General features: G+C 36.0%; 1 protein-coding gene across 12 annotated transcripts in view; it reads right to left on the reverse strand.

The window, feature by feature from the left end:
• The window catches only part of EVI5 (ecotropic viral integration site 5), a 74,928-nt gene that overhangs the window by 32,413 nt on the left and 27,770 nt on the right, over positions 1-14,745 (reverse strand). For 8 of the 12 annotated variants that reach the window (XM_082765579.1, XM_082765576.1, XM_082765575.1 and 5 more), the window contains 6 exons: positions 14,349-14,495; positions 8,233-8,367; positions 6,212-6,352; positions 5,546-5,704; positions 3,763-3,909; positions 91-186 (listed from right to left, as the gene is read on the reverse strand). In XM_082765579.1, coding sequence (XP_082621705.1) covers positions 91-186; positions 3,763-3,909; positions 5,546-5,704; positions 6,212-6,352; positions 8,233-8,367; positions 14,349-14,495 — 825 coding nt within the window. The remainder of the gene's footprint in view (positions 1-90; positions 187-3,762; positions 3,910-5,545; positions 5,705-6,211; positions 6,353-8,232; positions 8,368-14,348; positions 14,496-14,745) is intronic. The other 4 variants (XM_082765584.1, XM_082765585.1, XM_082765578.1 and 1 more) reach the window with 3 other exon arrangements.

Here is a 14,745-nt window from a genome sequence, read left to right on the forward strand (position 1 = left end):
ACAGCAAGTTGAAAAGGAAAGGAAGTGGAAGAAGGAAAAAGTACAGAAAGTAATCAGTATCCAGTCACATTTAATGCCATCACTTATTACCTGGATTTCTAATTCAGCAATATGCTGTTGGAGTTCCGCCACAGCTGCAATGCGGTCTGCCTCACGGAGCCGTACTGCCATCACTTCTTCTTTACTCTGAAAGTAGTGATAAATTAAAGTTAACAAATAATACCAGTTTTAATTGATTAAAAACCGTATGCTGCATTTACTCAAAATCACATAAAGAAAACCTATACCAGAGAGTAGCATACCTACTGATAAGGCATATTCTAAAGAATCCACATTTAATTTTAGCCCATATAATTGTGAAATCATCTACTATCAATCCCAAACTACAATCACCTAATACTCATGAAACTTTCAAAAGTACTGTAGGTCCAAAAATGTCCAGGTCCAAGCAATATATGTCTTGTGTTCCAGAAACGTTTTTTAAGTTAAGATAAAGCATCAACATGATTATAACAGGCCACCAGGTCACTCTTCTGCTTCCGGCTTTATTAATAAATAGCAAAGTTACTTGTATCATTCTTTGAATAAATTTGTCTAGTCCAGCTATCGTACTCACAGTATACAACAAAGACCTGCAATACAGTTTAGGATAAAATTCTAATGCCCATAACCTATGATCAGAGTCCTGGTATAAGTTTAACAGTGACAGGCAATTACAGTTTGGACAAGAGAAGAAAATTTCCTTCTTTCTGTCTGATGTATCAAGCCCTTAAGACTTGAGAACATAAAACTAATATTATGTTGTCACTAGCTTGGTACAACCACATGGGAAGAAGGATAGATAATCAGCAACGCTTTCAGCTGGAGCGCAAATTAGTCTGCTTTTGTCCAGAATAGGCCCAGGGACACAAACTTTATGGCAGACTTGTGGAACTCTGCAAATTGCAGTTGCTGTGAGTCAGTTACAGTATTTCAGTTATTTTAATGACGGCTTTCAACTGACAGTTCTTAACTTCAATTAGACAGTTTGATCGAGGCTGAATTTAACGTGCCAAAGTTTATCCAAGATAGCTACCTGAAAAGATGTCATTTGTTTTAAAGATTGCTGTAATGAAAGTGCATCTTCTATAGTATTCAATTAACAGCATTTGTAATCAGTTGATTTCATTTCAGAGGAATCTATCCTGTGCCAGCCAAAACTTAGCCATTATTGCTAAATTCTGCTGCATGATTGCCCACACAAAGCAAAACCCACAAGTCCACAGGATTGCATGAATTTAACTGAAAGCTAAATGACTCTTTGACTTGGTTTGACTTGAGTATCTGAGATGAGTCAATAGTGTCGTTCTAGATGGTGCTGATGGCTTTATCACTGAAACGCGGTATGTTCTCAATAATTACCACAGAAGTTGATATGAGGAAAGACAAGACTGGGACGAGGGCACAAATCTTATGTTGTAAATTCCTTAACATAACCAATTAGAGATATTAGTGCTATATTTCAAGAAAGTTTGAAATGAAATTCTTGCTGTAGAAGCAGCATTCAGATTAAAGGAAGGACATCACAGGACACAGTGACAGGAAACAATTACTGTATAGGTGGTATGAGATGCACGCTTGCTACACAAGTTTTAATTTAAGCTATTATTTAAAGAAATACAAGCTCCAGAACTAATACACTAGCTCTTTTTACATAGAAGAACTGAGGAGCTGAAAATACAAATGTCTTTTTGATAAACCTTTAAGTAGAAATCTCACTACCTAGCAAAGTTGTGATGACAAATAAAACTCCAGCATGCTTCAGATAATTTGAAGTAACAGGAGGGGAGGAAACAAAAAAATAAAAGTTTCTAATGGAATCAGGAAAAACAAACTTGCCGTATTTAAGGAAATGCAGAGTAGAACTTCAAAAAAAACTATTTAGTGCTACAGAAACAATGTATTGATTCCTCAATGACATTACCTGAAAAATCATCGGTTTTCCTGTTGCATCACTGACATATTAAATTGCCTTATTCCAGGTATTTGCACAGCAAGTGCCTTCTCAATTCAACCTAGCTGCTATTGTCAAGCCAAATCTAAGTCAGTAGCAACACTATATAGTAAAGTGACAGGCACTGAATCTACTTCTAGAAGGGCTGTAGATAAGACAAGTGTTGTTTTTGCTGGACCTTCACACTTGTATGTACATTACATAGTCAGAGGATATGCCAGTTTCTCATAAACCCAGTCAATTTAAAAAAAGGCAGTGATGTTACAAGATGTTGGCTTGGCCATCATAACAATGCTTCTTTCTACTTCAGTTTTTACTTCAAGTTCACTTTAATTTTAAAGTCTCACTTTCCTAATAGTGAAATAACCTTAAACAATCCCAACCAGTAGCTTGTTTGGGGTATAGAGATAGGGAGACAGAAACCTAGGAGAGACTGTTCTAGAAGAAAAGAAAACTCGTCATAAATCTTAGGTTAAGCTAAAAAAACATCCTTTCCGTAACTTGAATGTGGAGACCGAGGAGAACGAATCAGAACAAACTAAAGTACAAGGGCTTTTAATATTCTCTCATTTTTAACTTATTAGTATATTATCATATAGTTTGAAATAGATTTTTTTTTTCATAATTTTGAAATAGCAGTGTTAAGTTCAATACTAAGTTATGTCCTATTTAAAGAGTTAAACTTGTGTATATTGTTCAATACGGTTTAATTTTTGATGACAGCATTCTTATTAAATCTATAAAAAATTGAATTGTTTGTATAGATTGCAGAATAAGGTCACAACAACTTGTAACAAGTGTCAGAGGAAGAGGGAAAAAGGAACAAGTTAAAGCTATGTTGAACAAAGGTAGTTTCAACAAATTAAATTTAACCACCTTTCAATACAGTTAGCAAAAAATGTATTTAAAGAGAACAGGTCACAATCTAACAGTTAAGCAGTAGAACTCCAGATAGTGCATATACATCAAATGGGTAGCCTTTTGTTTTACATATAAAATTGACACGATGTAAACTGTAATCTTTTTAACAGCAATTGCAAAACAAGTTTCAGAATCTACTAGTACTGACATACAGTAACATTAATTTGTTGGTTATTAACTGCTATTTTCAAAGAATCCTGGAACAATTTCATCCAAGTTAGAAGAAAAATCTTCTAAGACTAATCCTTTATTGCTTTTCCATATTGTATACACAGTTTATAAGATGAGTTATTAAGGATTGGTTATGGATTTACTTACAAAATTAATCTGAGACCCAAGCATCAGATAAAGCTCTTGTGCACTGACAGTAATAAGCATTACTTTCTTACTCATTTTTTTTTAGGCTGATCTCTTAAAGGCTAGTTACTTTTTAGGCAATTAATACCATAACACTCCTTTCTGTACACCTCTCCATTCAAATACTACTTTTACTCCCTTTTTCAAACCTAAGCTAGTTCTACAGTAATAGCCAGTGTTGAAGTAATTAACCTCTTCTGTCACTGAGGACAGTACACAGCGATCAGAATCTGTTGAGCAGAAGAGTATTTTTTATATATTGCACAGACACTTTTCTGAGTAGAACCACATTTTGTGGGACCACAAAGAAGCAGCTCTGTCAAAAACTCAAATGATTTTGAGAGATGGTAAATTCAAGATGACGCTATCAAATTAGTAAAGAAAGTTTTGTTTTTGTGATTTTACTTCTTAGAACTCAATTCTATTCAACAAAAGTGGAAAATACTAAAATTACATATGCATTAGAGACAAATTCTACTCATGTTGTTTACCTTACATTCAATCTCTGCTTGTCTTCGTTTTGCTTCATTCAGCTGAGCAACAAGTCCTTTGTTCTGTGCAGAAAGATACTGTACCTTCCCTTGTAGGCTGGTAACCTCCTGCTCTGCCCTTCGCAAATGGTTATTATTGATCTGACTCTGACATTTATAACAAGAAAGAAAAACATGTATGGTAAGGAAATATTATTGTAAGATTAATTTACTTCCCTTAAGTCTGACAAGACAGACTTGACAGATCATTCACTATAGAAAGACTTGATGGAAATGCATTCAGAATTTTCTTTCTAAATGCAAATCAGAAAAGTTTTAAACATCAGCCAGGATAATTAACGAGTTCTTAAACAATGTAAGATTCACTGTAAAAACATCAGCACAATGCTGCTGTACATCTGTTTCTACTGGTCTCATGCTTAGCAAAGTCAAAGATTATGAACTTGCATCCCAATCACAGCTACAAGCTGACGTAACCAAGAAACATCAGGTATGGCAGAAATACTGTGTGCACAGTTCCCGTTCCATTGAATACCTTAAAGTAATATGGCACCATAGTTAAGATTGTCTTGTACTAACGTGCTTTTCTTAAGTGCAGCTATGCACAGAGTAGCACACAACTCGAGAACCACTGCCTTTCTTTCAAATGACAGCTGGACAGCATAAGCATGCACAGGGACTTGATGCCTAACACTAAAGTGAGAACTTCTTATAGGTCTTGCAATTACAACATGTACTCTGCATTACAGGATACCTATGCCCCCTACTGACTAAAACTAATAGGGGAAAACCAACAAAACAAAACACATCAGTGCTGCTGTGAAACAGTATTAACACTTCAGCAAGTTTTAGAAGTTAAGGCAAGATGAAACTTATTAAGTTACTATAACAAGAAGTGGTCCTCTGTCAGTAGTTCAGTAGTAAGCCATCACATACTTTACAATAATTTCATCGCTCTTCAGTAGCACTTATTTACATTCTCTCCTGGTTTCTGGGATTGCCGAAGCTTGACAAGTTTTTGTTTGCGTACCTCCCTCAAGTATCAGTTACATTTAGAATGGGAAGATTTCTCAAAATCCTGTTACAAACACTTCTCAATCAACAACACATTCTGCTGAGTCATTTCAGAGTTCACAAATGTAATATGAACTTAGAAATCTTAATGCACTTTCTGATTTGTTTGGTTAACATACTGTAGTTGCAAAAGAAAGATCTTACGGACAAGTTTTTTTTCCCCCTTTTCTGCACATCTCAACAATGCTAGATCATTCTTTTCCTTTTTGGCACATTAAAGTTAAAACTTCTGTTAAGAACTGACAACATGCAGTTGTTCTGCTCAGAGTCCATTTTAGTAATCACATTCATGTCCTCAGCAGAGGGTCTAGTACAGGCAATTTCACCAGAAGTAAACAGTAATTCCAGTTCTTAAAGTGACAGTGCTATGTGAATCAACAATTAGGTGAAGGCTTGTGAGACTGGAAATAACTGAAGTGCACTTTTGTTATTATACCAGTTACAATTTAATGAATTAAGACTCACATTCACATAGAGTCCATAGTCCAAATTAGAAATTAAGAAAGCTTAGTACTGTAAGAGACATTAAACTGCACTAAGTATGCACGAAGTTCTTCCTCCTAATCCACCAGTTGGGAAATGGGAAAAAACAGCTGAAAAAAACACAAGACATTTTTTCACACTCATAGATGGTGAAAGACCAGTAACTGATATTTGTCATTTGATACCAATCAGATCAACTGACACATACTAGCATTCAATATCATACCTGTGTTTCCATCTCCATCATTCTTTGTTTGGTCTCCTTTAGTTCAGCCTGTGTTTCTGCTTCTCTCAATCGGACTGTCATCAGCTCATCCTGTAGCTCATTCACTGTATTTTTTCTTGGAGGATCTTTCCATCTTCCAGTGGTGCGAGCTAGATGACGCTAAAAAACACATCACTGCTGATAAACCTGATCTTTCCTGCTGTTCCCTAATTTCTCTTAATCTATTTCTTTCAAAGAACTGGTGGTGTCTCAGCTGTATGATACACAGTTACTAAGAGTGCTACAGTTTTTCCTCAAACTAGAAAGCCATGCAAATTAACTAGCTTTAAGAACAGAGTTAAAAAGCCAAGGACAGTATTTCCCAACTACAGTAACTCAGCTAATTGCAAGTATATCCTGAAAGACAGCTTTGCTTACTTCTGGCTTTTATTAAAATTTAAGCAAGTGGGAATATGGATTAAGTACTTCCTTTCTACCAGAATGGTTGGTAGCACAGGCCTTTCTGCCATCTATAACATTATTGTGGCAATTTAATTTAAAATCTTTCTTACCTCATAGGCTTGATTCATAATCACTCACTTATTTGACACATCTTAAGTTTTCAGTCTATTGCTTTATTATCACCAATAAAAAGAAAAAAATGTAACAGTACATTGCTACACATACCTGCCAGTGTTCTTCTAAATCTTTGACTTGTTGCCTGAGTTCTTTGAGACCCATCAGAGCTTCTGCTTCTCGTAATTTTACAGCTATCAGTTCTTCTTGTAGTCTAGCAACATTTTCCTCATCAGGGAGAGAGCTGTTCCTCTGGAACAATGAACATCCTCTTAAGTATGTATTTGAATAAAATAGTGCTTGGTGAGACCCAATCAAAAAAAAGTTATACATGGAATAACTCTTATTGTTAACCAAAACTTCTTAAATGACTTAACCCTTACAAAATAAAATCCCTTAAACATCTAAGTTCCTGCATGCAGTGAGCCTAGGCATCTTCATCAACTACAGATACAAGTTAAGGGTTTTTAAATATTCTGACTTCCAGATTTCCTTGGACAGGATCCCTAAAAAAGCATTATTTACACTGTTCTTGGCATGTCATCAACAGTACGGGGATCAGCATGAAAGATTTTGAACCAGTCGATAAAGGTAAAGCAAGTGAGAAATTGAAATTATACTTTTAGATTTATATCTCTTATTTAGACCTACAACTCTTATTCATATATATATATATATAAAACTTTCATATACATACATATATATAACTTTTTCAAAAGGCAGAAAAGGTATGTTGACAAAAGGAACTAACCATTAATATTTAAAACAATAACTAGTCAAGGAAAGCTCTTACAGATGCTGAAAGTGCATGGATGTTTACAAATAACATGAGAAAAGGTAGACTGGAGAAAACTAAACAGAAAACAGCAAAACACACTGCAGGAATCACGTGGGGCAAGTAAAACAGTGATGAAAGCATAATAATGAAAGTCAGTAAAAGAAACAGAGAGGAAGAAGGACATGGTCTACCTACAGTTGGCCTACATTGAGTCACTGGTCACCAAATACTCAAAAGTTGAACTGTACTTCACTTTCTACTATGCTTTTCAGTAGTAGTTTTCTGTAAAATCAAGTATTTTTGTAGATGCTTAGTACTGTCACAGTTGCCAGATTTTCCTAAGTAAATATATTAAGATGAACACAAACACCATTTATTAGTATCTGCTTCAAACCATAGGCTGAAGTACTGACAAATTTAAGAACCGACAGAACTCTGAAAAAAAATCATTTAGATGATGAATTCTTATAAGCACTCAATAGAGTAAAAACTACCACACTACTAGCCTGTCAGGTTCCCGAACAAGCTCCTTAGGTAAATAAAAAAGTGAAATCTTAGATCAATCCAGTGGAGTTAACCAGTAAGTTCTGGCCACATTCTTGAGTACAGAGCTTTTTAGGGCTTCCACGGGGAAACCATTTCCCAAGCCAATGCATTATAATCTAAATAGTTAGCTTTATGTAAGGTCAGTTGGATTTCTTCTATTCTATTTGCAGGGGTTTTTGTGTTTTCTTTGTTTTTGTTGTTTTTTTTTCAAATAAAAAGTGTTTGACAGATGGTTTTAAGTACAACTGGAGTTTCAGCATAGAAAATTACAAGCTGAGATGTCACCCAAAAAGCAGTAGAGATTTTGATGCTAAGCACAGTAGATATTCTTTCCCTGGCCATAACAGGAGATGGGAGAGACTCAAGAACTTAACATCTGCAAAAGGTATCACTGACCTCTTCCTTCTTCTCCCTCATCCCCAAACTATTTGTGGATTTCATGTCACTTCAAAGCCTATCATAAGACAACTGCTCATGGCAAGATATAGTTTTGAAACAGTTAACATTAATTATAAAGACTCCACCAGAATCTGTTTTCCAGGGTAGTGGGCTTCAGGAACAGGAGAAAATGAACTTTCTTCATAGACACTTTTTGTTTTGTTTTGTGTGTGTGTGTGTGTGTGTGTGTGTGTGTGTGTGTTTTTGGTGTTTCTGTATGTTTTCTTTTGCTATATTAACTTCAGTTTTGAAAAGAATCTTGCAGTCAAGAAAACATACAAGAAGCATAGAACACAACTACACAAACTTACAGGGACTTATATTCTATTTCCTGTAGCATTTTACACAGGAGAGCCTGGATTTGATTTACCTTCTCCATCTCTAGAACTTTATCTTGCATCTCCTTCAGGGCACAATGGGATTCTGCTTCACTCAGCCTGGCTTGGACCAGCTCTTTTTCCAGCTGTAGCACAAAGTCTTCACTGTATCGTGAACTGCATTTATGCTACAAAGTTTGCAGAAATACATTTAGTATGAAGCACAGATAGTTTGAAGTGGGTTTTATGTGCCAGATTAGAGTGAAAAAGATTCAAATGCTTAATATTAGGAACACCAGCTTAAGATCACCAGAACTGCTTACCTTATACAGGCCTACTAACACATCCATCCTCACTGCTAACAGTATGAGCCCTAATGCTATTCCTTTCAAACAACAGCACCTACACACAGCCAAATACATAGGACCAGACTTAGACCCCTAGTAGTACTGATGAGCAACAACCAATACTTCCTTCTCATTGTTATTAAAAAAGGATTTGTGGCTATTTTGTGATACGCAGAAGAGGCTTGGGCAAGATCAATTATTTACAAGGTTAATACAAGAAACTCTTGATCCCTACTTAAACTTGGATTCAACAGAAGCCTTCCATAACCTTGGGTGTAAAATAAGTCATGCATGTACTTCAATGCACTATCACTTTGGCTTGCCTCTTTAATCCACTCCAACTGTTGGCTCCTAATTGCTCACACTAAACATATTCTTTCTGAGGTTCTCTTTTAAGGCAAGCCCTGTGGATTAAAGTGGAAAAAATCCAGACATAAGTAGCAGTATAACCCCTTCTAAACAAATGGCAGAAGCCTAGGCTACATCAAATTCAGTTTTTTCCAACCCTGGGCTTCCTACAAGATGATCCTCAGTCAGCTTTGCACACCTGAACATTCCCCCAGTAATAAGACAACAGTTCAGAACTTAAGTGTCAGTCTTTCCAAACTTCAGAGATAAGGAAAAAAAAGTCCTACAATCTGAGTCAAGTTAATTACCACTAACCATTTGGACTGTTGATTAGCCAGAGCTAAAGTAAGAGCTATCCTTCCACTTGCTAAAGTATAATCTTGTGGAACTGTCTCTTCCAACAGATACTAAGCATTTGTATTCAATTGGATGCATGATTTCAGAACTCCCACTTAACTTTTCACGCCAGTCAATAGCTAGAAAATATTTAAAGTCACTCAAGAAAGAAAATGTAACCTGAGATTCATCACAGACTGTGAGACCTGCCTGACAGGCTATGCCATCCTAAATCACCATTTACATTCCTGATTTAGGAAAACAAAGTTGAAATCCCCAAAGCATAGCTGCCCAGTTACTGTCTAGGCATAGCCACCCTCAAAATTCAGTTGAAAGGGAAGTCATTCAACACATCTTTGGTGCTTTTAGCTACATTGTGACAAATTAATACTATACTTGAATTATACACGAAGTTTTACTCAATTAACAATGCAACTTTAATACTCTATGAACTTTTATAAAACTATTCCTATTTTGTTTTTGCAAATGACTTGGTTTGTCAGCTGTTTTTAGATGCCAAAAAAGTTAACAAGTCTTCAGTTCTGTATGCTACTATTAGGGTATGACATTCCCTGAACTTCAACACACAAACTAAAGACTAACAGGACAAAATAAGGATTTACCACACACAACTACATGGTCATGGAAATGTTTTATTTTCATACTTCTACATGCCAACTAAACCATTTAATCAAGATTCAACATGTAAATTAACTCCTGAAGTTTACTGTTACATTTTTATTATATTTCTTAAAACACACAGGATATACATCTACAGGGAGCTATAACAGAGGGGATGCATATAAGGCATTAGAAGGCAAATATGCAAGCAGTCTAACATTATTGAGGCTATCCATTTAAAACAGTTAAGTGTTCATCCTGCTTAGCTGTATAGTTGAACACAGCAGGAACACAATATGCAAAGATCATAGGATATTTAACTTCCCCTTACACAACACTGATTTAATGCATACTGTTTTCAATCTGCATGTTATCTTTCCTCAGCAAGTAGCAAAGGTAACACTGATTTGAATGATAGGAGACTATCGGTAGACAACATTGATGTACTTCTACAATTGCTTCACGTGATATGAGAGCATAAGTAGCATATGAAGCAAAATGGGGAGGCAGAAGATAACCAACAGCTTTCTTCTTCCCTAGCTGTTTGTACAAGTTCATTACGTGATACAGACAGCAACCTAAATGGACTCTCAGTTTCTTGCTCCAGATTCTCCTTATGAGAGAGTATGAAAAAAGAATGAATGCAAAGAATCCTCCCGTACTTTCCAAGAAACGGAGAGGAAACAGCAGATCTGAACTAAATACATCTGATTTTGGAGCAATATATATACACACTTACTATAAATAGTTTTGGACTACAAGAAGTCCGATTGTCAAATAACAAGTACCATAAGAAAGTTAAAGTGTAAGAAGATAAGTTACTTATCCAGTTTCAGGCACAACTCACCCTTTTTTAAAAATCTGTCTTTAGACCTGGCCTACCTAAGGAATATATTAGGAGTATTTATCTACTCTGCCACAAAAAAAAAGAAAAACAAAAAAACACCTTCAAACCTAGTCTTGAGAGCCTGGCAAGGAAGTACAACCAGGATCAAAACATATTTAAAAAAACAACATGCAGAAGTTCAAAGTTGTGATTTTCAGCTCTTAAAAATCCATATCCTTGCATATTAAAATTAACAGAAGTTTATAGTCAAAACAACTTCAAAGTTTTCTACTTTAAGACAGACATCTTCAGCAGCAAAAACAATTGCTTTTATGTATTTGCCTTAAGCTTCAGTGTTTGTAACAGAACAACATGAACATAGCTTTCCAAGCACCATCCCAATCTTTTTATCACAAAAGCACCGTTTCCTTGGCATGTGTTGAAGAAATGACTCTGTAATACAAAGTACTAAAAATGTAGTTTTAAAATGTAGTTCTACAGCCATCTACTCCTGAAAGAAAGAAATCCTTGCTTGGCTTCACAAAACTAGACTTTTTTTTTCCCATTATTCCTTGAAACATAAGATATTAAATTCAGAGATTTTAGTGTCATAACCATTCTTAATATTATTATGGTCATCAACAGATTACATGCAACTATATACACTAAATGCCTCTCTGGTACTCTAGCACACCCACACTCCAGAGCACAGTTATCAGGAGCACATTAGAGCAATCTCCCTGCCCTCACTTTAACTCAAACACCAGCGCTCTTAACACACCTCAGAACAAGGTCTTCTACATTCTGTTGAAGTCAGGCACAGCTTCCTTTCTATAGTTCTTGGTTCACTGGCACTATGAGGAAGAAATCACCTTCTTAATCTTTTGGTTACCCACTACATCTAGAAGCCTTTGACAAGTTTTTTCGTTTAAAGACTGGACATGCCACAAAGATAGGTTGGTACTAGTAGTACCAAAATTAACAATACCAATTAATATTAGGAAGGGCATTAGCATTATTTTCACATCATCCAAGAGAACTACAACAGAATTTCCCTTCCTTACGCCAGGAAACAAGGTACTATAAACTTCAGACTCCATAATAAGGTCATTCTGGTTCAACTGAAAACTCCCTACAATTACTTCAGCACAGGAAAAGAAAGTTACATGTAATTTGAACTTCCAGGGTCAGATGTCAGAAGGATGTTTTTCTACCCATCTCTATATTCACACTTAGAAAAAAGTGCTGTAATGGAGAATTTCTTCACATGCATACGCACACACACTCTGTAGGCCCCTTCAAGATTTACATTTAAGACGTCCAATTTGTGCCATCAAAGCTCACAGAACAAATATAAGAAACCTTATTTAATATTTAAATACAAACGCACATGCTTTTTACTAAGATTATGTTAGTCTTCTTAGAAATTCTATGGCATTATATAATATGTAGCCATAAGCCCACTATGCAATTATTTTTTCTAACCATAAATGAAACTAAAGTAACTGGAGGAAAAACACCTAAAACAGCTATAAGGCAGTACTGTCGATGAGTATTGCCAAGAGCTACAGGCATTAGGATGTGGCAAGAATATTCACCAACACGTTCTGCTTGAGGTGAAACACCAGAATTGGAAAGGAATTCGTGGCTTCCCACTAGGTGGTGCCCAAGGTGCAAGAGACCTGCTTACACTTGTTACTCCCGTTAACATGCTTGGAAGCAGTTCAGTTACAAATTTCACTAATGCAGCAGAATCTAGGAAACTTAACTCAAACCATAACACTTTCACCACATTAAGTTAATTCAGGCTATTTTCAGAACTATATTACAGTAACTTGCATGTCAAAATTAATCAGCTCGTATGCAAAAATCCCTCTATAATGACTTGACTTTACAGTCTCGGTACCAAGCAATTCTTACAAGCATGCTCACGCTGAAGTGGAAAAAAACAAGGCTGCAAGCCAAGCACACAAGTTTGGAAATGGGGAATAAATTAAGTGCCCGCCCTTGCACTGCTTTCTCTCCACTCCTGCAGTGATCTTCTGTACTCAAAGATCAAATCCAGCCAATATTGCAATTCACAGTTATCTGTAGCATTGGTAAAGACCAGTTCCCATGCCTGGTCAACCTGCCAGGATTCTCTACCATTGCTACCTAATAAGATGCTGCAGCATAATTAAAAGCATTAGTTTTGAACATATTAACCGTCAATTAACTAATAGATGGAATTCAGCAAGTTTGAAACCAAATTCACAAAATGAATTTTTAACGTGGCCTTTTGGTCTTTTTGTAAGATGCAGAAGAGTAAAGTTAGTTAACAGTCACTAGGATGCCTTGAAAAACATATTCTAAGTGTACTATCATGTAATTCTAAGCATACTATTGCATTTAGACAGTTAAAAGTTCCAGCCAGTCTATAAACATGTTTTGTAGTCTTGCAAATGAAATTTGCAAGATTTAGATTATCTGAAGTTTGCAAGTTTAGATTATCTAAAACTTTGCAAAACATTACTAGAACATCCCCAACTTTCTCAGTCATAATTTCTTCATGCTTTTTCCTCAAGAAGAAATTGCTGAAATTAAACAGGAATCAGCATTACACATTACAGAGTCACAGCCCAGTTGTAACTCCCTGCAACTACTCGAAAAGCTGTATCACTTGTACACTGAGCTGCATTAAACAGAGGTAATAAATACAGTATTATAGGAATAGTTTAAGTTACAATTTCATTCAGTCTAACACTAAATCTGTTCTCTACCTCCCATGAGAGAGGGCAAGTATTTCCAGAGTTTTGGTGCACAATATGTAAAGAGACTGCTGTACTGACCATAAGGGATGTGGTAAGCAGCTGCAGTGTGCTGTAGTTCCATGAAATTGCATTGCATACACCAAAAGCACCCAGGACTTTAGACAAGTAGATACCACTTATTTGAAGCAATATGACCAAATTGCAAAGCAATTTGCATCAACACTGCAAACATGCAGTTTATTCAGCAAGTGAAGATGGCATAAACTGCTTTTCTCTCTCTCAGATACCAAGCATAGGTAGCTTAGGGAAAGTTAATTTCAGTTACACAGTAACAGTCTGAAGTCTTGCATTTTATACAACCTAGAACACTCAGTACATACAAACACAGTACTTACTATATATGACTGCTAACAGGCAGTTATTTTCCTATCTTCACATAAACCCATACTTTCTAAGCAAGTCTGTCTCCAAACCAAGCGATAATACTTTTCTGTTTGTTTTGCAAGAAGTTAATTTAACCATGCCAGAAAAAAATAAAAATGCATGTACCCAGAAGAAACATCAACATGGAATGGACCAACTTAATGCCATTGCCTGGCTTCTCATTTATCAACTCATAACTAGGCATTCAGAGCGACACAATTTGCCATGGCTAGATTTTTAGCATTAGGAGCTACAAAGAGGTACAAAGAGGTTGTGTTGTTTTTGGCTTTACTTTTTAATTTTTTTTTTTTTAATAACTTGCATTTACCTAGGGTTATACATTCCATCATCTCACAGTAAGAGACCAAAATATCACGTATCCAATTTGTGTAGTTTTTATGAAGGCAAATGACAATACACAAGCATTTATAAGGACAGCACAGAGACCACTTCACGACAAGGAAAAACAAACACAAGTGAATGAAAAACATGAGATGATGTGCTGCCAAGCTCCTTACCCATTGCTGCTGGTGTTGGAGCTCCCTGATGGTATTCTCAGCTTGCTCCAGTTTAGTAATGGCCTCATCACTCTGCTGTTTGATGGTGGCCAGCTCCCGTTTTATGAGGTAGTTTTCCTCAGCCTCCTGGGCCCTTGTCACTTGTCCCTTAGGACATAATTTCTTTTAAGCAATTGAGGACAAATCCAAGAAAGACTGCCTTTGTGACACTCAGCTGGTCATTTCATCAGATTGTTTTTGCAAACAGCATAGAATTGGTAGAAATTTCTGGACAAGGCAGTACTAAGCAGCTGCTTTAGGACTTTACAATAAACTTCTGTATCCTTTCAGCAAGCACAATTGTGTACCTGCATTCAGTAAAATTCCTTTCATGCAATATTACTCAGTAGTACATGCA

This window comes from Aythya marila (assembly GCF_965140915.1).
Source record: "Aythya marila genome assembly, chromosome: 8".
NCBI lineage: Eukaryota > Metazoa > Chordata > Aves > Anseriformes > Anatidae > Aythya > Aythya marila.